We start from the raw sequence: 23,928 nt of genomic DNA, 5'->3' as shown, positions 1-23,928 counted from the left end.
TTGGTAGGAATCATTTAGACCAGTGGTCCCCACCAACCTTTTCAGCTCTGCAGACCGGGAACAGGAGCAGCAGCAGCGGGGGGTGGGGGGTGGGGTGGGGCGGAGAAGTTGGTTTTGCGGACACACACACCACTTGCACAAATAGAGCTTCACTCACTCGCCTGCTGCTTGAAGATTCCCAATGGGGATCGTTGGGAACCAACGAGCCTACCTATCTTCGAGACCGCCTGCTGCCACCGACGACCTCCCATCGACCCGTGCGCTCCCACAGAGAGGGTCTCCTCGGGGTGCCATCAGCCAAACAGTGCAGGCTGGTGACCCCCAGGGGGAGGGCCTTCTCTGTGGGGGCATCTACCCTCTGGAATCAGTTGCCCCCAGAGATAAGGAGAATCCATGACCTCAGTGCCTTCCGCCGTGCCCTTAAAACCTTCTTTTTCCAGCAAGCCGGGCTGGCCTAATTTTTTAAGTGTTTTTAATTGTTTTGTTTATTGTTTTTAATTAATGGGGCCAAATTTATATATATCTTTTAACTGTATTTTAATATTTGTATTTGATGTTTTTACTTGGCTGTTCACCGCCCTGAGTCCTCAGGGAGAAGGGCGGTATACAAATTCAAAATAAAATAAAAAATAAAAAATAAATTGAATCAAAACCTCCTTCAGTTCAGGACTCCAAATTGAAGCATTTGTGACCGATGGATATCCAACTTCTGTTTTTCAGCACATCCAGAACTCACCTCTTCCCTTGTTAATCAGTGATCTGAGCACAAGGCGGGGTCTTATGTGTGAGAACAGCCCATTATTTATTATGGCAGAAATACAACTTTGGACATGATAAAGTGCCCCTTTTTTCCTAGTAGCTAGAAAGTGGAAGATTGTGAGTTCTAGTTCCGCCATAGCCCTAAAAGCCATTTGGATGACCTTGGGCCAGTCACTCACTCTCAGCCTAACCCGCTTCACAGGATTGGTTGCTATGGGGAGAATAGGAAGAGGAAGGGGGGGTTTTTTTTGGATACGTTCACTGCCTTGAGTTATTTGTAAAAATAATAAAGACGGGGTCCAAGTAAATAAATAAAGCTAGCCCTGAAGGCTGGATAGCTCTTACCTCTATCACTAGCTGAAAGCCTTCTCTCTTCTTAATTTCATCAGCTAGATACCTAGGATAAAAAAGAAGATAATGCTAGGGAAGATGCTTGAACCACATGCCAGTCACTAGGAATGGCAGAAGAACTTATCCCAAACTAGGGTCTTTTCATATACCGAGTGTAAGCAAAGGCCCTATCCACTCTCTGCTCCAAGCCTTTGCTGCCGTTGGCCTTCCACATCAGCCACAACTTAAAGCAATCTACTTTGCGTCCACACTGGATGGTTTGGTCTCCCCTGTCATAAGCTATGTTGTAGAACTTGTCTGTCTGGAAGAGGTAGGTAGCTTGGGCACAGTGGCATCTCTGTAGTAGTCCCTGGGGAGAAAGAGGTATCAAAAGAGTTATCTTTTTAAAAAAAACATGAAATTATTTATTCTACTTGACAATGCAAAATGCTCAAAGCAGAAGTTCATTTCAAAGAACTTCAAAATGAACTGGAAAACGTGATAAGAATAGGGTGATCATAGGCTCAGAAACCAGAGAGTTTAAAAGAGAGGTGTGCAACATAAGATCTTGGGAGATTGTTACGCTACAATTGGTTCTAGGTAGTATGATTAATGGTGTGGGATAAGAAGTTAAGTCAGGGATGAAATCCAACAGGTTCTGGAGAACCAGTAGCGGAAATTTTGAGTAGTTTGGAGAACTGGCAAATACCACCTCTGACTGGCCCCAGAGTGGGGTGGGAATGGAGATTTTGCAATATCCTTCCCCCAGGAGTGGGGAGGGAATAGGGATTTTGCAGTATCCTTCCCCTGCCACGCCCACCAAACCACGCCCACAGAACCGGTAGTAAAAAAATTTGGATTTCACCACTGAGTTAAGTCATATTTGGAGTGTGTTATTCATTGCAGTCTCTGGTTCAGAGCAGGAACAACATGGCAGATAAAATACCTGGCAAAATTGGAAAGAGGGCAAACAGGAAGAGGGAGTTTTCAGAGTTGAACTTCTGTTATAAAGGCCTGCAAATGGAAACGGCTCTTTTTTTTTTAATCCCAACCAAAGCATTTCTAATTTTCATGAAGAAAAATAAAAAGTTCCAAGAGATCTTAATAGGCAGACAAACTCATACCGTATTAGAATAGATCACCTTCCCCTAATAAGAAAATAGACCTTGCTAGTTTGACAGGATCTACTCTGGGTCGGACACGACTTCGCAACTAACAACAACAACTCTGCCTAAAGCAAGGAGTGGTAAGACTACAGCTGAGTATAGTCCACAATCCCACAAAGCTTTCTATTGGTCATTTATTTCACCACCTTTAGAAACTTTAGTTTGGGTTTCTAAAGTTTCAAAATATTATGACTCAGAATAGATTTAAATATTATTTTCATAGTAAATAGGTGATACCGAGCAGTTGGACAATATTAGCCTTCAACGGGAATATCAAACTTCTATATTCTGCAGTATGGAGTTCCACTTTAATGCTGCTAGCTGAGGACTTATTGCAGTAATTAAGCAGAAGAAATAACATAAATCCAGAATGAGTTAGTAGTGTACAAGAAGGTCTCACTTTGACTTTTGGACAGAGAGTTGGACTAGGTACCCTGTTTCCCCCAAAATAAGACATCCCCTGATAATAAGCCCAATCGGGCTTTTGAGTGCATGGCAATAAGGCCAAGTGCTTATGTCAGGGTTCAAAAAAATATAAGACAGGTATTTCGGGGGAAACATGGTAGCTCTGGATTTCCTCTAACCATATTATCTGGGGGGAGAGAGAACTTGTACTATATCTTACTTCATATCCAGGAAGAGAAAGAGAGACTCTGAATACCTACAGAGTTATCCTGGACCAGGAAGGCAGAACACTGAAGCCCAGTCATAAGCATTTTGTGGGGATTCCAAGCCACCGAATCAGCCCTGGATGGCAAATAGAAATGAGCATGTCATAATTGAATAAACCTCGTATGCAAATAAATACTAATAACCATCTTCAGAAGACTGGTAAAAATTCATTGGTGCACCTCTTTATTTTGGATCTTTCATATATATATATGGATTGTCAGAGAAACATGTTTCTCTATATCAGGGGTCTCCAACCTTGGCAACTTTAAGCTTTGCTTTGCTGGCTAGGGAATTCTGGGAGTTGAAGTCCACCAGGCTTAAAGTTGCCAAGGTTGGAGACCCCTGGTCTATATGGTATCCGAAACTCAGAAGGAGCACCTATTCAACAAATAAAATGTATTTAAAAAACACAAGTTTTTTGAACTGCAGCTCAAGACATCAGCTGCAAAAGAGTAGTTAAGCTGATCAGCTTTTTGATGCAATTTTGATACAAATTGGCTTTTGATACAATTTGTTTACCTGCTAAGGTGCTACTAGACTCCTTGCATTTAAATGGGATTCTTAACATGCACCATAGGGGTCAGACTTTGAAAAAGGCCTTGAACCAGGAACTCCCATGGCATCACTTCAAAGCTGCTCCCACAGACAAGTCTCAGCAAGTCAAAGAACACATAAATGCCACTATAATCATGGTATTGTTCAGTAATTCCCATGGTCTTAAGGACAAAGAAAGAAGAGAAGAGTGTTTCTTAACTGTTTCCTACCTTTTCTGAACAATTGCAAAAACTTTGGAGGCTGAAGTACCAATCTTTTAATGTTTTAACTTTCAAGGCCCAATGTTTTTAATGTTTTAATTGTTTTATATTGTTATCTAGTACAGGGGTTTCCATTCCAACCGTGGCCACTTTAAGCCTGGTGGACTTCAACTCCCAGAATTCCCCAGCCAGCTTTGCTTTGCTGGCTGGGGAATTTTGGGAGTTGAAGTCCGCCAGGCTTAAAGTGGCCAAGGTTGGAAACCCGTGATCTAGTGCATGTTGCTTGATAGTGAGCTGGGCAGCTTATACATTTAATAAATAACTAATTAAATAAAATTTACATCTAAGTTGATTTTTTTCTTTTAGACTGAAAGAAGTCAACCTATTCATGGAGATGCAGAAGACTTTTCTTTCAAGCCAATCCCTCAGAATGAGCAGTCTGCCAACCTTACATCACAAGTACCTGGCCTCATCCACCAGCCAACCAGCACTGCATCTACCCAGCAGCCCACCTCTCGCTTTCAAATGTACATGTGCCTGACCCAGTGCGTCATTCCAGCACATCTCTATGGTTGTCTTGTTTGCCTCTCCTTCCTCTGACTTTGCCTAGCTAGACTTTGGGCCGGATACTGACTTTCTAAAGAACTGAATTGGGTCATTAACAGAGGATTTCCAGCAGTGTAATTTACCAACATCATGCAGTTAGGAATACTTGATCTGCACCTACATGTTCACATGCTCCTAGTAGCAGGACACTAGATATCTGCAGCTGGTGAATTAAAGCAACAGGCAAGGGTATTCTTTGTGCCATTTGGGCAGCTCTGCCAGGAGAGGGAACTGTTGTCTTACTGTTTGTTCAATTGATAGGGCAAATAGCCAGTGAACGTGGCCCTGTAGTTCTAATTCAGTGGGGATGAAATGACATAGAGGCCAATCAAGATCCCTCTAACTCCATAAAGACACTGACTAGAAACTACAGTATTTGTTTATACATTTGAATGACATGGTTATTTGTGGCCTGATAATATCAAGCTCAGCGTGGATTTTAAAAACCATTTTATTCGACGTGCCATACTGAGAATTTGGAGCAGCTATAAGGCAAAACTGACTCTTAAAATTCCTTTATGCTTATCACCCTGAGAAATCTTTTTCAGAAGGGAAATTGATAATTAAACAAAAATGGTTGCCATATGCTGATTCGTTGAATTTTTCTCAAGGAGAACTTAACTTAAAAATGATAACTTTGGGAGGTTTTAAATGCCGCTGGTTTCCCTCTGCACATCTAATGGAAAAATTTAAGGTAGATAAGAGGAATTATGAATGATAAAAGGGTAAAACTGCCATAGAGTTTTGTACAAATGATGATCAAATTATTTCTAAGATGTACAAACTTATTAAAAAAGGAGACAGGGGACGAACAAGTCCAAAGTCAAAGTCATGGCTGTATCTTTTCACAGCTCATTTCTGCAAGAAACAGTATCTACCTTTCGATCCCATCCAGAAGATGCCGATGTCTTTGGGAGAGGAGAGCACTGCCGCCCCAGGCTGCCTACAGCAGGAAAAAAAAGGCCATGTGAGTCACTCAAAAAGAAGTCCAGTCAAAAGCATGGGGATAGTGCAGTGGTGAAATCCTCTGAAGTCTGCTACCAGTTCTATGAGTCTGCTACTGAGAGTGTGCTTCACGCATATGTGTATGTGAGGCGTGCCCACACAGTGCTAAAAAAGGAATATTTGAAGCCTTCCGAGTCTGCAAAGGTAGCGGGGGGGGGGAGGGGAAACCGCTGTGCCATGCGATTTAGATTAGCTAGAAAGCAGGAAATCTGATGATTCTGGCTAATATAAATTGCACGTCACCGCTGATTGTCGTCCAGCTGATCGTCAGTAAATAGTGGTTCACCCGAACCGGTAGCATTTTTTACTACTGGTTCGGGAGAACTGGTCTCAACCAATAGCATTTTACCCCTGGGATAGTACTACTATTGGAAATCCCAAATTAAAAATACAATATAATTCAAATGGTAACAGACTAGTTAAAGGGTTAGTTTTTAAAGGCTAAAAGAATCTCAAGATAGCTTTCAAGCAGAATGTGAAAATCTGGGCTTATGCAGAATGTTCACAAACATCAAGAAAACCACTTTTCTACAAATATACCCGAATAATAAATCACACTTCACTCAGCAAGACAGCTGTCCGCTCTACCTCTGTGTGACTGAACCATTCATTGGATATTTTCTTACCTATCTCCATTGGGGAAAAATATATCTGCTGGATGAGTTGTTAAGACAGCGCACATCAACGTCTCTAGAAGATTGTACTTACGTCCACATGGAACCAGAGTTTGTGTCTTGTGCACACCTCTGCAATTTCAGGCAGGGGGTCAAAAGCTCCCAGGACAGTGGTGCCACAGGTGGCATTGACAAAGAAAGGGAGCGCTCTCTGGAAGAGAAGATCAGAGGTTTCATTAGCATAAAAAGGTAAAGGTAAAGGTTCCCCTCGTACACATGTGCTAGTCATTCCCGACTCTAGGGGGCGGTGTTCATCTCCGTTTCAAAGCTGAAGAGCCAACGCTGTCCGAAGACATCTCCATGGTCATGTGGCCGGCATGACTAAAGGCCAAAGGTGCATGGAACGCTGTTACCTTCCCACCAAAGGTGGTCCCTATTTTTCTACTTGCATTTTTTACGTGCTTTCGAACTGCTAGGTTGGCAGAAGCTGGGGCAAGTAACGGGAGCTCACCCTGTTACACGGCACTAGGGATTTGAACCGCTGAACTGCCGACCTTTTGATCAACAAGCTCAGCGTCTTAGCCCCTGAGCCACCACATCCCTTTATATGGCCCAGTCAATAGGATCTGACACGCGGTTGCATCTGCCTGAATTTCATTTCATTCACGTGTAGCTCTTTGATAAAGGAAGCATAAGCTATTGCATTAGCACACTGTTTCTTCCTTTGCTGCACACCTCAGACAAAGAGTCAGAGTTTGCAAAGCCCCTATGCCCATTGGGTGTCTCTTTTAGTAGGATCACTGGTTTGGATGTGGGAAGAAAACCCATCCTGTTACATATACAGGATGGGAGCAGCAAAGAGAAAATTTTAACCTCCCTCAAAACCCTCCACAGGCAACATACCTCTGATTTGGCCTGGTTGATCTTTTTCTCTAGATCAGCGGGGATCATTTTCCCTCTGAGGAAGAAAAAAACGATTGAAATGACTGAGCCATTCAACAGGTCCTTTTCAACCGGTCCCTCTTGCTTAAACCACATTGACTTCAAGTCATTCCAAGCAGAATGAAGCTGTGTGTTTCACTTTGGTAATATAGAAGGACCTACCTCTGCTGCAACTTAGATCAGAGGAAAGGATTCCGCGTTACCCTTGTGTGAAGCATTAGGATTTTTTTTTTTTAAGCACAGGAAGATTTTTCCTCCTGAGGAAACCACTTATAATAAGATCCGTTTCATACACACTGAAATGATATGATCTAGAACAGCGGTCCCCAACCTGTGGGCCGTGAGAGGTTTGCGACTGTGGAAATGGCCAGTGAGTGCATGTGCACACACCTGCATCCTCACTTGTGGGAGCAGCTCCATTTTCATGAGTGGCAGGCACGCGCACACACTACTCATAGAAATGGAGCTGTACATGCACGCACGCACTTGTCAGCTGCTTGCGCAAACCATCCCCTCCCCCCTCCGATAGTGTGCAAAGCTGGAAATGTTGGGGAACGCCTGATCTAGAAGAAACTCTTTCATATGAAACCTGCTATTTACACAGACCAATCATGATAAAGAATGAGAACTAGATCCAAGACTTGCCATAGATCTGCTTAGGTGCTCTTACTTGGGTGCCATTGTTTTATGATATGTTGAAAGGTCCTATACAAAGTGATGCTTCAATCTTAGTTCTTATTATGTCCTCACTAATTGTGCCACCAGTTAGAAACTACAGCTGATGGAGAAAACACTCTCTGCAATCTTAAGGGCTAGAAACCCAAACCTACTTAAAATAAATATTCTTAGCGGGTTGAATTCCACAGATAGAAATAAACTGAACGATGTAAACATGAAACTGAAAACCCAGAGTTCATATTTAGAGACTGTATTTTTAATCATTGCGGAGCAAAGGGTTCCTAAAATTGGGGGTGGAGGGGAGGGGACAATTGAACAATGGGATATGCAATCCACAGTGGTTCTGATATCTGTGTTGGGTATGGTTAGGGAGATAATCCAGATTAAATGATCCACTTATAACATCAAGACGGAACCAGGGATGAAATTCAGCTGGTTCTATCCGGCCCGAGCAAACTGGTAGCAGTGGCTGCAGGAGGCTCCAGCCACCCATGCGGATGTCACGATGTCACTTTTTTGTGACAGTTTTAAGCCTCTGCGCATGCGCAGAAGGCTTTGCGCATGCATGGATGACGGTGCACGGGAGCGAAGCGAGCGTGCGCATAGCATGCGCACATTTGCGAACCGGTAGGGAAGGTAAGTGAATTTCATCCCTGGATGGAACCTTTGATTTCTCTAGCTTTATAAGGCATTCCAGTTATTAACACTCACTTTTCATCCACTGCTACAAGGTAGACATTGTCAGTGCCGATGCCCAAAAAAGCTGCTCCCTTTTGGATGGAGTAGTGGCACTAGAAAGCAGAAAAAAGAGGATCAGCAATTTCTTCCCTTAAGAAAAACCTTCTCCCAGGACCCTGTTCTGAATCCTGGGAAGCCATTTAGAAATCAACTATTACCCAAAGAAATATCAAGTTTCATTTCTACCTAACCAACACAATCCTGACCTTGGTTCTGGGGACAGAGCATTCCCTAGGATTATCCTCCTTATCTTCTCTAAACTTAGAGCAATAGATCACAGATTCTGACAAAGATCATGGTCTACCAGAAGATACACAGCAATACAAGGCTTCAAAATGAAGGCCATTTGGTGTTTTCACAGCTGTTATTTGCAAAATGGGAATAATTAATTTACTTTAGGCAGGTAGAGATTAACAGCAAGATTCTCTGGCAGGTGGCCCTATCTCTGGCATTCTTTTTCCAGGGGGCCCACATATTTACCAATATCCAGGCAAATCCAATTTTTTTCTTTTTTGAGGAGATAAATTAAACTTTCTTTGGAATAAATTAAAAGCAAAAAAATACCACCTCCCCTTCCAAAAACCATTAACAAAACAAATATGTTCCACTGTTGCACAAAAATATTCAGCTTTTTTCAGCACTTTGATCTCAACTGACACTCCAATAAATAAAGAAACAAACCTATATGAGGTCAGAATAAAATTAGATTTAGTTTGATTTATAAGGAAATGATACCTACAAAGATCAGAAATGTGCACATTCTGAAATTCCATGCAACACCCTATGCAAGTGACAACTGGTGTTTGAAGAAGCAAGATAGGAAGAATATTGATACTTTTGAACTTTGGTGTTGGAGAAAACTCCTGAGAACAGTCAAGAAAACAAATCAGTGGATCATTAAAAAAAAATAACCCAGAATTCTCACTCAAAGCACAAATGACCAGGTTCAAATTATCCTACTTTAGACACATTAAGCAAAGATCTAACTGTTCTAGAGAAGGCTATAATGCTGGAAAAGAAATAAGGAAACAGAAGAATGGGACAATCAGTAACAACACTCAATTACAATTATGATGAAGGTGCCATCGGGATCTTCCCAAAATGTCTGCTGTTAACAGGTCAGTCTGGTCCAAATTCTGATGTACAAGTTCCAGCTTCAGTTTCTCTTAGTTGTACCCAACCTGATGCCTTCCAAATGTGCAGGACAACACGTCCCCTAATCTCCAATATGTCCACCCCAGAGGTTCTCATACAGAAGCCAGCTAAATCTTATTTTAGCATTGCTGATAAGACAATGCCTTCTTTCTCTCTGAAGGTAGCGCTACGGGGTGGCCATTTGTTCCAGAGACCATTAGTGTTTTGTCTGCTCTCCCAAATCCCCAACAACAATATCTGCTGTCTGAGGCACTGCTTGTCCCCCTGCCTCAGGAGTGGGTCTAGGAAAAGCCAGTTTTGGGGGCAACAGGTCATACTTTCATGACTGATCTTCGAAAGTCACAAAGGCATGAGCAACATTGTGGCAGAATTTTTCAAAATAAACATGTTAAGGGGGATTAAGGTGGAGGGTGTGTTTTAATCATACCCCAAAACAAAACATTTTGCCACCAAATTTCAATAGTATAATCTCAGGAGGCAACCCCCCCCCTCTTCCCGCTGCAAAACTAAAAGCAAATTAGGCTGGGTTAACCAAAAGCAAGTAGGTTGGTTCTCTAGAGCATACGCAAGAAAACAATACCTCTTCTGATGTAAACACTGCCAGCTTTGGTATTGCCCAATGCCCCTTCTGCTTGCAGTCTGGGAAACGGTGATACCGTGCCACATTCATGGCATACATGTTGGAGATGGACCCTCCTACCAAGGAAAACAACCCAGAGAATTGTTCAATGACCCACTCATTACCATTTTAAAGTCAAATCTTTAGCATGTAATTCCCGGATATTTTCAGGGCATCCGTGCTGGACATAATGAATGGCGGAAATTGGTTTCATTTGGATGATCCAAATTAAGGGCCTTCTCTGTGGTAGCTCCCTCCCTTTGGAACCACAATTCCCTCAGAGATTCGCCCCCACATTGTTGCTTTTCCAAAAGGCCTTGAAGACATAGTTTTGTCAGAGAGCTTGGGGATCCCATTCAAAGCCAGTCAGGTAGCTTGTCTGATTCTGTTGCAGCCACCAGGGGGTGGAAGGTAAAGTGGAGGTTAAATTATGAATTTTTAACTGTGGATATGTAATGTTGTACGGCGCCCAAAAGTCACTACGTGTGTGAGTTGAATTATGAGGATTTTACTGCGGATTTTTCATGTTCTGTGCTGCCCAAAGTCACTATGTGAGAGTTGAGCAGCTATATACATTTGTTTAATAAATAAATAAATAATATTGGCTGCATGTCACCTCTAAAACATTTATAAACAGACACAAGCCCTTGAAAATCCCCGGGTACTAGGTTTTACACACCAGGGGAGAAGATTCCGTCGCCTTTTTCCCAGCCAACCAATTTTCGCAGTTTCTTCAGCACCACCTCCTCCATCAAGACAAATACAGGTGCAATCTCATACGTGTATCTAAAACACAAGTGGTCTTATGAGTCTCTTCTGAGAAACAACCAAAATAGCCAGCAAATTATCGGAGGGCAATGATGGTGTTTGGTTTAGATTAGGAGTGAGAGTAGCTCAAATGCCCTCCTGCTCTGGTCTTTAGTAAAACTGCCAAGACTTATCTGCTCCATCTAACCAAGGAGGAGAGAATACTTAGACAAATTTGAAAGTGCAGGATTTTTGTAGTTTTCTTTAAAAAAAAAAAAAAAAATTGGGTCCTTTACTTTACTCTTTTTTTCTTTCTCATAGAGGTTTTTTTATCTTATGATGATAAATGAAGTAAATCTGTAAATGAATATAAATCTTTGCAGGGATAAAATCAAGGGAAGCAGACTCCCATTCTTTTCCTCTTGTCACCTGTCTCTTGCTCCACACAGTCAACACATCTGATTGTATGGAGCAGGACTAACATATCTGGGCTGCAAAAATATGGATGATTGCTAGAGGGCAGCAATGAGACTTTTCGATACCTCTTTGTGGCCGTGACTTGTAGTCATCTAGATTTCTGCAGCCTTCACCCTGATAGCTCAAACACCTAGCAACAACAGAAGCCATAGCAAATGAGCAGCTTGGGAGGAAGAAAGTTAGCAGTTATGGACCTTAGGAGACTTCAACTACTGGGAGTAGAGTGCAGATAAATCTATAGGCCAGAAAGGGCTCTAGGTTCCAAATAGAGTCATCTTACCAATGCATATCTCTTGAGTATCATGGTGTCTTCATATTAATATTTACTCACTTGCAGAGATAGAATGTAATGATTGCTCAAAATGGAAGAAGTCTGCATTCAGCCACTACATTCATTGGCTAGTTTTGAGCCAATCACTGTCCTGATTCACATTAATCCAAGGTTAGTTTTAACATTTTTAAGCAAGTGCATCTACTGTACATCACACTAAACCCCAAGCAAAGAAGTTACATTTTGGCTTAGCTTTATCTATGAACAGAATATTTTAACTGAGCTCAAATTATTACATAGTGTGGTCATGAGGATAAAAGGAAGAGGAAAAACTATATATAACACTTAATTTTACAGTTTGCCACGAGGGGAGAAATGTTAATATAGTGATATCAAATTACTTTCCCCCCTCCCCAACTCACTATCCATTTACTAGGGAGATGCTAATCAGTTTCCACAGAGCAAATATTTCACAATTGAAGGAATCCACTCTGTTAGTCTCCCTTAATCAGAGAGAGAAAAGATTATTTATATTATATTATTCTTATATCACAATATATTTGTGTTGCTCATAGGAATATGATCCTCTGCAAAAAAATTTCCTCTGCAAGTTTGGATCCTTTCAAAACCTTGACAAACTTATCTGATATTGCCAGAGTGAAGGACGTTAACAGAATTTGCGGATAAAATAGTACATCATAAAAAGCAAAGAATTTTTTTCTTCAAACTGCTTTCTAGTGATCACACTTGTTAAAATTACAATCTCTAGTCCAAAAAAGCAGCAGTGAAATTCACCTATGCTGTAGCTGAGTCTTGGGAATTCTTTTCCTTTTCCTTTTTTTTAAAAAATGCCAATATATATATATGAGAAAATGGAGAACACATACTGGCTAGTGTTGAGCATCTCTGTGATCATCCGTCCAGCCAGAGCATGGGGATCAAGCCCAGAAAATAGCTGATTGCAGAAGTGTGGATGACCTGGGAGAAAACAAAGAGACATAGCAAGAGGAAAGGAAATTGTGCAAAAGGAAATAGTCTCAATGGAAGTACTTCATATTTTCTTCATCATTACAGGTATTGATGTGATTATTGTTGCACCATGAGCCGGGGTGTCTTAATGCATAGGCCTGGTGGGCACTTGACTATGGGCCCCACGAGCATAGGGGCCCCATACTAATCTGCGTATGTTAACCCTTCAATGAACCTTGCATCATATACTGTAAATACAGCAACTGTAAGGCTTTACTGAGTATTATTGTGTTTTTCAAGCCTCGTGTATTGTTCAAATGTTTATCATGTTGATTAGTTGTTGCTGCACAGCATGTTTTTAATGTTTCAACACCGATTTTGTTGGAAGTGCCAATAAAATAAATATACGTTTAATTTTATCAACCACATTTTTATTCCTGTGAGTAGTTGTCGTAGGGGCCCCAGTACACTGCTTTGCCCGGGGCCCATAATGCGGTTATGATGGCCCTGACCATGAGCATTTATTAAAGGCTCATTTGTATTACTGGACCTATCCATGATATTACTTAGAACTTTCCTGAATCCTAGCTACTTGCTTACATTTTAGTCACCTTCCAATAATTGTACAAGAACTATTTTAAATTCATTTGCCTTTACCCTTAAGAAAATAAGGGTAAGTTTGAAAAGAATCATATCAAATCCTAAGTATTTAGGTCAACCTGAAACTTAGTCTCTTGGTACACGTTACATTTCAGCCCAAATTACCAGGTTCAAATGATCCTACTTGGATACATTGCATGAATACTGTACCTAGCTCTCTGGAGAAGTCTAAAATGCTGGGAAAAAGAAGAAAACAATGAGAAGCAAGGTGAGTGGACTCAATTATAGTAGCAATGGGTAAACCATTGGAAGACCTGAAGGACTAGATTAGGGACAGATCATCAGGGAGAAAATCTATTTATGTTGCTAAGAGCACTAACTTTATGGCACATAATCAATCACCCACTCATTATTTTTAAAAAAAGAACATCCAAAGTACAGTAAACTGGGGAATTAACTAACTCAAAATGTCAGGATAGACAAACCAATCTCAATAACTGGACTGGAACAATTCTATATTTCCTAAAAAGTTCTGAAGAAGGAACCATACTCTCTTGCCAGGCAGAACACTCACATGTTTTCACACTGTATCTGATAACTTCCCGACAGCGTTCCAGCAACCTTTCATGTGGCTCCCCGCTGTCTTTTAGATTCAGGTCCAGAATTTGCTGCAGTTCCTCAGGTTCCTTCCAAATACACACCTATCAGCAAGATAGTCAGCTCATGTCCGAAAAGCCATAGAAGGTTGTATACAAGCTGAAAATCTAACGGTGCAATCCTATATCCAGGTTATGCCTCCTGGATGACAAGGGGTTGGTATAAAATTCTATATATCAGCCCAAGTCCAAATTCTGCTGCCTGAGGATGCTGCCATGTTTTCAGAAATTTAAGCTAAATGTCCCAATCTGGAGCCCTCCCAATGTCTTAGCACGATTAATCCTTGATATTTTTAGCCAGCATTCCTGACTCACTAGGAGTCTGGGACTTATAGTTTCAATGATTCTTGGAGACATTGGGTGGGGAAATGTTGCCCTACAGCAGGGGTCTGCAACCATAAACACTCAAAGAACCATTTGGATCCATTTCCCACAGAAAAGAAAACACCAGGAGCCACAAAACCTGGGTGGGCGTGGCCAACTCGACATCATTCACTTCCACCAGTCACATGACACCCCCCCAGCCACGCCTACCCAGCTGGTCATTAGGGCAGAGAACCAATTGTTAAAAAACACCAGGAACCACAAAACTCTTTTGACATCTCTTTCTCCCTCCCTCCCCCCCTCTCTCTGTATCTCTCTGTCTCTGCCCTGATTGCTTCTCCATCTCCCCGCCGTCGCCCTTACCTTCTCAGGCCAGACGAGGAATGACTGGGAGGGGAGGACGAGGGGCGGGCCCAGCCAGTAGTGGGATCACTCGACAGGGAGCCACAACAGAAGGCCCAAAGAGCCACATGTGGCTCCAAAGCCGCAGGTTGCTGACACCCACCCTACAGTAATGATGTTGGGAGGGGAACTAGAAAAATTAAGAGTGGATTATACCAAATTTACTCAATATAAACCATCTGGGATTAGGAATTGGTGATTTTTCTGCTGAAGGACTACTTTGTTAGCTTGCAAATAAAATTCAGTTTGGGTACCTGGCCCAAGCCATTGCTTAAAGTATATAGAGTGGACATCCCAGCTCAAGGAAACTTAGAATGAAAATCAATATACCTTACCTTTTCAGAGGCATCCATCCCTTTTCGAATTCCTTCTTCAAGCATGATCTGGAAGGCTTCCTGCAGGAACTTCTCACCAGCTACCCGATCCAAGCCAGGAGATGACAAAGAATTTTCTGCTGCCATTGTCAAGCAGACCTCCTCCTATAACAGGCCAGACATCAGGAACATGAATTCAAATAAGACCCTGAAGGCAAATCCACTAAAATGTTTCCATACTGGCATGGTACATATCTCCAGAAAAAGAATGTTACAAAATGCAGTCATTGTAACTAGGATCATATCAATTTCCAACTAGTGACACTCAGTTCTTTGAGCTTGACACCGGGACAATAGAGGTACTTGTATTTTTTTCCAGCAGTATAACATTTATGCTAACATAGAGATGTAGCCATCCCTGTTGCGTTCATACATTTAATAGCATGAGGGATACAACTGTAGCTCATGAGCAGCTAACCTTCAATGAACTTTTTTACTTTACAGACAATGGCAAAGACAGCAATTCATACTGTGTAGGAAAAGGCAATGGTAAACCGCTCCTGTATTTTTATCAAGAAAACCACATGATTAGAAAATATAAAATGATTGAGAAGACGTGAAAGATCAAGTTAGGGACAAATCATTATGCAGGAAATTTATCGTATGTGGTCACTAAGAGTTGACAACAACTTCATAATGATGGCTCATAATCCATCAAGTCAATTTTTGGCACCGAGGTTCTCATATGACAACAGTGATAAATGGGGCAGCTGCTAGATATAAATATGCATTTATGACTAAACAAAGGTATATTATAGAGCAAGGGTGTCAAACCTGATCGCATTGTGGGCCATATTGTAACATATCGGGATGTTTTTTGCCTTTGCGGAGCCGGAGTGGGCATGGCCTGCGCAGGCTGTATCCGGCCCGTGAGCCGCCCCTTTGACAGGCCTGTTATAGAGAGACCCATTCTTATTCATGCATATTAAGTAGGCTTATACATTGTGATAAGCCAGGTTTGTTAATCATGGCTTATTGAATTAAATTCATGGTGATTTATGGGTACGCAGATCTGGATTTGCAGATCAGGCAGAGTCAATCATATATGAGACATTCATGGATGCATTCAGTTACTAATCTATTTCCCCCCCATCTTAAGCCATTTCCATTAGCAAGGAGATATAATATCCTCAAACACTGGATAGCCTTAGAAATTCCGAGCTAAACCCGAATCAATAAGGGAAATTCTTTGGCATGTTGGAAGTGTGAGGTGGCTCTGGGGAACTTCTATCATATGTGGTGGGAATGCCCAAAGGCAAAAAAATATTGGAGTCTGATAAAGAGTTGGTTGGAAGAAATTTTGTTAATAAACATAGAAGTCAAACCGGAATTTTTCCTTTTGGGAATGACAGAGGGCAAATACAAGAAAGACATAAATTATCTACTACTACATATACTTACAGCGGCACGGATAGCCTTTGCACAGAAGTGGAAAGCGAAAGATACCCCAACTGAAGAGGAAATACTACTAAAAATTTTCAACTGCGCAGAAATGGATAGATTCATCTTGGAATTCAAGGATAAAAGTGAAACATTGTACTATAAAATCTGGGTAAAATTCTATGAATTGTTAGATAAAAGGAGGATAGCCGAGACAAATGTGTAGTGTTAGACTAGAATTATATACATTATTAGCGATAGATATGTATGTGAATTGTATAGATAGGTATATGTAGGTATAGATATGTATAATTAGAAATAATAGGATATAATAGGATATATGTATAGAATATGTATAATAGGAATAAGGTATAAATTACTATTATTATACTATGTTTAAATAACATATAAGGTGCAAGGAATATATTATTATATTACCATTAGTATATTATGTATTAGTTTAAAGTGTTGGAAGATGCTTGGGACCAGTGATGTCATATCTATGTCCAATGTTTTTAATTTTGAACTACTAATAAAAAACTTTTTTAAAAAAAGAAAAGAAATTCTGTGCTAAACCAAATCCATATTCCTTTTAAATTACATGTACTAAACAGATTTGCATAAATGCTATCTTATGTTACTGCTTCATAGTTCATGAGAGCAGACAAAACTATATAAACAATGGGTATATGATAAGATGAAAGGATCATGCGCGTAAAGATTAAAAAAGAGTCATACAAGCTAAGAGCTTTTGTGGATTTGGTTTAATTTAGATAGACTCTTTAAAGGACACTGAACTTTTGATGAGTAAATTTTAAAAAATTGGGCTACTAGCAGGTTTCAAGATTAATAAACGGAAGACAAATATATTAATACAAATACAAAGATAAAATATCAAACAGAATTGAATGTATAAAACAAATCTTAAAATTGAGAAAGTAAAATATTTGGGTTGTTTTAGTATCGTTTTACTTAAGTAATAAGTAAAAATAAATTGTTAATTGTGAGGTATTAGAATTGTCTCAAAGAGACTAAAATGAAATCAAGAAAAAGAAGGTAACAGAAGGCTATTCTTGTCAATGGATGTTTTATGTACAATTAACAGAAAGCTTTAAACTGGTTTTAAAAGAACTTATCATTTTGAACAAAGACCAAGTCTGAAACAGAATTATATACTGATGAGGAAATGTTATTGCTAAAATGTATGAGCTTTTGCTGAAATGTGAGACAAAATAAGGAGTCAAAGAATGTATGATAAAATGGATAAACTCATTGGTTTTGATATACAAATGAACCAATGGAAAAATATGTAGTTGAAAGCATAATGTACATTATGTGTTAGTCATCTAGAATATTTTTATAAAATGATTGTCATATGTCACCAGAGAAATTGTCTAGATCTAGAATGTATAAAGGCACTTCAAATTTATGTTGGAAATGAAAACAGTAATAAGGGACATTTTATCATGCTTGGTGGATTTGTAAAAAAGCAAAAAAAAAAAAGGGGGGGGGGGTTGGATACTGATTCAGAGGATTTTAAAGATTAATATATAATTGAGATCAGGAGTCTGCCTCCTGAGACTGATGGATAAAGACTTGGGGGGAAAAGTCATGGTACTTTGATTCTGTATACGATAACTGCACATTGCATCTTATAATCAGTGAAAGATTCATTGCAAATCATTTTAGGTTCTCAATCTGTAAAACAGCATCATCTGCATTTAAAAAAACCTACGGTACATTCTTACTTTCAACCAACAGACATCACCACAAGCACTCACTACACATTAAGACCCCATAATTTTGGGGGAAAATAACAACCTTCTTGAAATTATTAGACACTGATGAAATCTTCACAACAAGCCTAGTAATTTTTCCATCCGCAAACCACATCCATGTTTTAAAGATTTTTTGTAATTTAATAACCACTTCTGCAGATTTCCAATTTTTCAACTTTGAAAACCCATCTTCCCAGCACTGAAATTTTTAAAAATGCAAGACTGAAACATGTTAGACTGAAGTTCAAAGAAATTTCAGATGTCCTAGTGTATAACAGTATAACACAACTGAAAACACGCAGCCCATACCACCTCACCTTCTCTTGTTGAATGGGAGTCAGGTGTGCTGCCTCTCTCTTTCTCCGTCCCAGGAAGATTCCACTGCACCTTACAGATGAATTGTTTCAAAAGGCAGAGGGATGAGCTCCCACTTCTTCAGCTGGTCACAACCTCTGCTAACTCTATTTTCAGCAAAGGAAACTCTGCTCAGCCTGCACCAACATTATTTTGTAGGAGTTTTACTCTCCACATTAGAGGAAGGAAAGAACATAATGTCCAATTGCTATAGTTACCTGCCCAATCCTGTACAGATTCCCACTGCTTTCAGGGACAAAGTACAAAGGGAGTGACTACATAGCCAGCAAGTATCATTATATATTGTGGGAGTAAAAATATTTGCCCTCTGGATTGCTTGCTACGCCACGGTGGTGCAGGGGTTAGAATGCAGTACTGCAGGCTACTTCTGCTGATCATTTGCTGCCAGCAGTTTGGCAGTTCAGGTCTCACCGGCTCAAGGTTGACTCAGCCTTCCATCCTTCCGAGGTCAGTCAAATGAGGACCCAGATTGTTGGGGGCAACATACCAACTCTGTAAACTGCTTAGAGGGGGCTGTAAAGCACTGTGAAGCGGTATATAAGTGCTATTGCTATTGCTAGCTTTGCCCACAGAGTTGTTTTACCCTTAAAAAAGTAAGGGATGGGGTGAGGATACCTTGGGATGCCAAAAGGTGCCTTGATAGCTGTTTGTGTCAAAAAGTAACATCAATTACATTCCAGTGATTCTACATTTCTACTCCTACTAAATATATGTATTTTATGTGTGCCTGTACACAGAAGCCCGAAGAGTTGATTTGGAGACCTCAATTTGCATACAGGAAATATCATGAGATATTGCAGATATAAATGCACGCCTGTGTGCAGACACCTGTCCAAAGAACTCCTTTCTCACCTCCCAGCAATAAAACATTGTACAGATATAAATCCCTCTGGAAAATATTTGTGCTATTTTGCGACAATGAACAAAGAGACCTGCAAACTTAGGGATTCTACCCATCTGGTTTGATATATTTGTAATTTGAATTCTGCATCATCTGGCCACCAGATAATTTGTTGATTTGTTTGTCTTAATTTGATTATTCAAGATTATTCATTTGCTCATTCAGGCAGTGCTCAACGCATCATTGTAACTGACCCTGCAATTATGGTCATGTTGCAACGCTTAGTAAGCAGGTCATCATACCTGCTTTTACCTTTTTTGCGGCAGTTGTTAAGGTAACACGGCAGTTGTTAGCAAACACCATGGTTATTAAGCAAATGCAGTGGTCATTAAACAAGCCCATTTTTCGCTAGAAACCTGAAGTAAATGCCGGTTTCCAGCAAAACCAGCATAAATCACGGTCATAGATTGTGGATGCTATAAATGGTTGTAAATGTTAGATGGCTGCCGAGGGCCCAAATTGTGATCATGTGACCACATTGGTGAGGGGTGGGAGAAATAAAGCCGAGGTCCATTGTAACTTCAAACTGTTATTAAACAATCAATCCTAATAATATTTATAGCTCGGGGTTGAAATCCAGCCTTGCTGGATGGGATTTTCAAGCTATCAGAAGGGTTGCAATGCCAAGCCCTTTTTCTCCTAAAGACAACGGAAGGGTACTCAGTGGCAAATCTTCACACATGAAGGGTCCAACAAGCAATTCCTGGTCATGAAAAGGTGCAATTCCTACAGTAGCTGAACTGATCATGATCCCAATCCACACAAGTGTTGCTCCTTTGTGGACAAAAGAAATATTCACACTTCATAACTCCAGAGTTTGAGTGGTCAGCAAGAAATAATGCAGGGTGACATAATGCAGGGTGACCACGGATAGGAGAGCAGGATGGATGAAATAAGTTGGATACTTTCCTTTACTACCGTGTTTCCCCAAAAATAAGACTGTCTTATATTTTTTTGAACCCCGAAATAAGCGCTTGGCCTTATTTTCAGGGAGGTCTTATTATTTTGGGGCATGTGGAGCAAGATGGGGCTCCTCTTGCTGTCTTACCTGATTTCCAGCTCTACATTTAAATATTTTAGGGGAGGCTTATTTTCAGGGGGAGGCTTATTTTAGCGCATGTGCTCAAAAGCCTGATTGGGCTTATTTTCAGGGGATGTCTTATTTTCGGGGAAACAGGGCAGGGGTGAAATGCTCCCGGTTCGGACCGGATCACTCGATCCGGTAGCGATGGAGGCGGGTGGTTCGGAGAACCGGTAGCAAAAATCCCTGCCCCCTCCATACCCAGCTGAGCCGCACAATCATCAGAGGCTTTTTTTTTAACTTTTAAAAGCATTTTTTCTACAACCTCTTTGGCCGAAAAAAATGTTTTTAAAAGAAAAAAAAAAGCCTCTGATCATCGTGCGACTCAGCTGGGATCATCAGAGGTTTTTAAAAGCATTTTTTCTACAACCTCTTCAGAGGTTTTCTACAACCTCTTCAGAGGTTGTAGAAAAAATGCTTTTAAAAGCCTCTGAGGATCCCAGCTGAGTTGCCTGATCGGCAGAGGCTTTTTTTCTTTTAAAAGCCTCTGATGATCCAAATTGAGTTGCCTGATCGTCAGAGGCATTTAAAAGAAAAAAAGCCTCTGCCGATCAAGCAACTCAGCTGGGATCTTCAGAGCCTTTTGAAAGCATTTTTTACAATCTCTTCGCTGAAGAAGTTGTAGAAAAAATGCTTTTAAAAGTAAACAAAAAACAAAAAATTGGCCACGCTCACCGTCACATTAACCCCCCCAAGCCACGCCCACAGAACCAGTAGTAACAAATTTTAGATTTCACCACTGAAACAGGGTAGTGGTGTGCCAAACCTTTATTTTCCAAGGAAGACATTTCCAAATGGATGCTTTCTTTTTAAATATTTAGCAACAAGCCAAGTAAAGCTGTATATTTCCACGTGCACTTGGTACACGCAGTTCTGGCCTTAAGACATTTACTCACCAAGCTTAAAAAAAAAATCTTACTTTCCAGTAACTGCACTCTGCAATAGATCCTTGTCTGGCTTTGTTTGACCTCCTGTTTGAATGGTTTGCTTTGGGCAAACCACTGTTAAGTATTAATATGCATATTGTTTTGTCATCGTAGCATGTTTTCAACATTGTTGGAAAGAACAGGATGAGTGAGTGCACACTGAGATAAATGTGTCCTCAAACACCTCCTCTTGCACTGCAGAGGGGAAGATAAGGAGGAATGGAGACCCTGTCCTTCAGGTATGTCGTCTTGACACTCAGAACCTCCTGACTTCTTAGAAAACCTCCAAACAACTATTCTTCTGTGAAATAGTGAAATAAACTGAACTGTTCTTTTTCCAAAACTCTTCTAAGCAATCAACTTTGTGAGTCATGGCACAGTTTGTCCTCAGCTTTGTTGACTTCAAAGTTATAAAAGTACTTATTTTTCATGCTTACGGTTACCGTTATCATTTAACTGGTCAAGCATAATATCAAACTCGGTAGCAAATCTTTTCCCTCAGAAGACTTTTTCTCCATGTCTGACACAAAGTGCTATTGAATCTGTAGAAAACCCTTGAATCTGTAGAAAACTACAGTGTCTTTGCGGAAAAAAATAATGTTTCATTGGTGATCTTCATCCCTGTCCACAGGGGCAGCAGGGCTAACTGCTAATGCCCTCATTCGCAGTTTGGTCTAGTGCTTAAGGCACCAGCGGGAGTAGAAAGCAGATCATGAGTTCAAATCCTACTTTAGCCATGAAAACCAGCTGGGTGACTTTGGGTCAGTCCCTCTCTCTCAGCCCAACCCAGGGGTGAAATCCAGCAGGTTCTGACAGGTTCTGGAGAACCAGTAGCAGAAATTTTGAGCAGTTCAGAGAACCAGCAGTGGGAATTTTGAGTAGTTCGGAGAACCAGCAAATACCACCTCTGGCTGGCCCCAGAGTGAGGTGGGAATGGAGATTTTGCAGTATCCTTCCCCTGCCATGCCCACAAAGCCACACCACACCTACCAAGCCACGCCCACAGAACCGGTAATAAAAAAAATTGGACTTCACCACTGGCCCAACTCATTTCACAGGGTTGTTGTTGTGGGGAAAATAGGAGTAAGAAGGAATATTAGGTATATTTGCCACCTTGAGTTATTTGTAAAAATAACAAAGGCAGGACACAAACAAACAAACAAACAAACAAAAATGGAGAGCGTACTGAGGAAAGAAATTGGTGGAGTCTCTTGGCTTTGTTTCACTCCCCTTCCTGCAAATATCACCAAGTGGCAAGAAAACTTAAAAAAGGAGATAATTCCAGATTCACTGACAGTTGTTAAATGGAGGGCAGGCAGAGGGGAGCATTACACTATAAAGAAGTTTCCCACCTGCTTCCCTCCCATCAGTTCTTAGCTGTTAATCTGCCAGTTGCTGGTTGGGCTGATGCTGATCCTTCTTTGTAAGGCAGGCCTCTGATCTGGAGATTGGCTCAGTGACTGGGCAAGAATCACACCAGTGAGATGAGCAGATATACAAACTGAGTAAATAAATACCGATATATAAATAGTTTGAAAGATCCCAGCTGTGTCAAAGTTGGGCTGATCAAAGATTGGTGAAGCAAATCAGTTGATACCCACAGTAAAATTGCTGCCACTTTTTGCCTGTTGAAGAGAAAAACACCACTTGAACCCAGAAACGAAAAGAGAAAGTTAAGTTGATTTAACAGCAGTTTAATCTATATTTATCTTGGTAACTTCCTCTTGCACATCAAAATAAAGCAAGTGGTGCCAGATTCTTCCCCATTGCTGCAGCCTTTAGCAATTTGAACAAAAAAAGCAAAATTATGGAAAAACACTGATGTTTCAAGGAAATGTCTAGCATTAAATGCAGCTCATTTAATATAATGAAATGTTTGTCTAGGGAATATCATAAGCAATAATTAAATGGTGATAAAAGCAAAGAGACTATTAAGCTTGTGCATTTGCCTTGTTTTCTAGGCCAAGGGTTCCCAAATTGGGAGGCATGTGCTTCAGGAAGTCATGAAGAAATTTAGGGGATCATGATGAAATTTGAAGAGGCAGAGTAGAACGATGGCTTTTTGATGTGAAGGTGTGCAAAATCAGCCAGTGGAGAAACCATGGTATACTATAAACATCTAGTTTTTAAAATGGGAAGCCTTTGATAACATTGATCATGGTATATACATACACGTAACATGCATGCATAAAATTTTATAATGGTCTTTGACCAGCATTCAAAGTAAAAGGAAGCAATTTGTTACACGAAATTCACTAAGCGAATTATCACACAATAAAACAATAAACAATATCTAAATCAGAACTTTGCATGGCAAAGGTATTTTGCTACCTGAAATGTAAGTGAGGGGTTAACATCCCTTAGAAGATAACATACATAATATTTATCTGAATAGCCCTCAAGTTTGGAAATAATTGGGGATTACAAAAAAATTCTTGAAATGTCACAATTATGATAGCGTAAAAAGACACGTGTTTCTTCCTCTACCTCCCTAAAGCCACAAAGGCTGTAAGGTCTTTGCAGATTTTTTTAAAAATTTTGAAATCTATTCCACTATGAGTGCAGAAGGAAAAGGCATTAAAACAGGGTATAGATAAAGCCCATCTATATTTACTCAGAGTTCAATTG

At 40.5% G+C, this 23,928-nt stretch overlaps 1 protein-coding gene across 6 annotated transcripts in view; it reads right to left on the bottom strand.

Moving 5' to 3' along the window:
* The window catches only part of CSAD (cysteine sulfinic acid decarboxylase), a 33,555-nt gene that overhangs the window by 5,490 nt on the left and 4,137 nt on the right, over positions 1–23,928 (bottom strand). For 2 of the 6 annotated variants that reach the window (XM_087886727.1, XM_087886728.1), the window contains exons 2-14: positions 22,653–22,925; positions 14,821–14,964; positions 13,678–13,804; positions 12,422–12,512; positions 10,719–10,825; positions 10,001–10,116; positions 8,239–8,318; positions 6,811–6,865; positions 6,002–6,118; positions 5,167–5,231; positions 2,921–3,002; positions 1,260–1,459; positions 1,105–1,156 (exon numbers count right to left, since the gene is read on the bottom strand). In XM_087886727.1, the coding sequence (XP_087742853.1) occupies positions 1,105–1,156; positions 1,260–1,459; positions 2,921–3,002; positions 5,167–5,231; positions 6,002–6,118; positions 6,811–6,865; positions 8,239–8,318; positions 10,001–10,116; positions 10,719–10,825; positions 12,422–12,512; positions 13,678–13,804; positions 14,821–14,964; positions 22,653–22,667 (1,251 nt within the window). In that variant the 5' untranslated portion in view covers positions 22,668–22,925. Of the gene's footprint in view, positions 1–1,104; positions 1,157–1,259; positions 1,460–2,920; positions 3,003–5,166; positions 5,232–6,001; positions 6,119–6,810; positions 6,866–8,238; positions 8,319–10,000; positions 10,117–10,718; positions 10,826–12,421; positions 12,513–13,677; positions 13,805–14,820; positions 14,965–18,334; positions 18,672–22,652; positions 22,926–23,928 lie in introns of those variants that run through there. The other 4 variants (XM_060688972.2, XM_087886729.1, XM_060688975.2 and 1 more) reach the window with 2 other exon arrangements.

This window comes from Pantherophis guttatus, chromosome 2 (assembly GCF_059756535.1).
Source record: "Pantherophis guttatus breed Tessera chromosome 2, ASM5975653v1, whole genome shotgun sequence".
NCBI classification, from domain to species: Eukaryota; Metazoa; Chordata; class Lepidosauria; order Squamata; family Colubridae; genus Pantherophis; species Pantherophis guttatus.
This window is presented reverse-complemented; position numbering and strand designations above follow the sequence as displayed.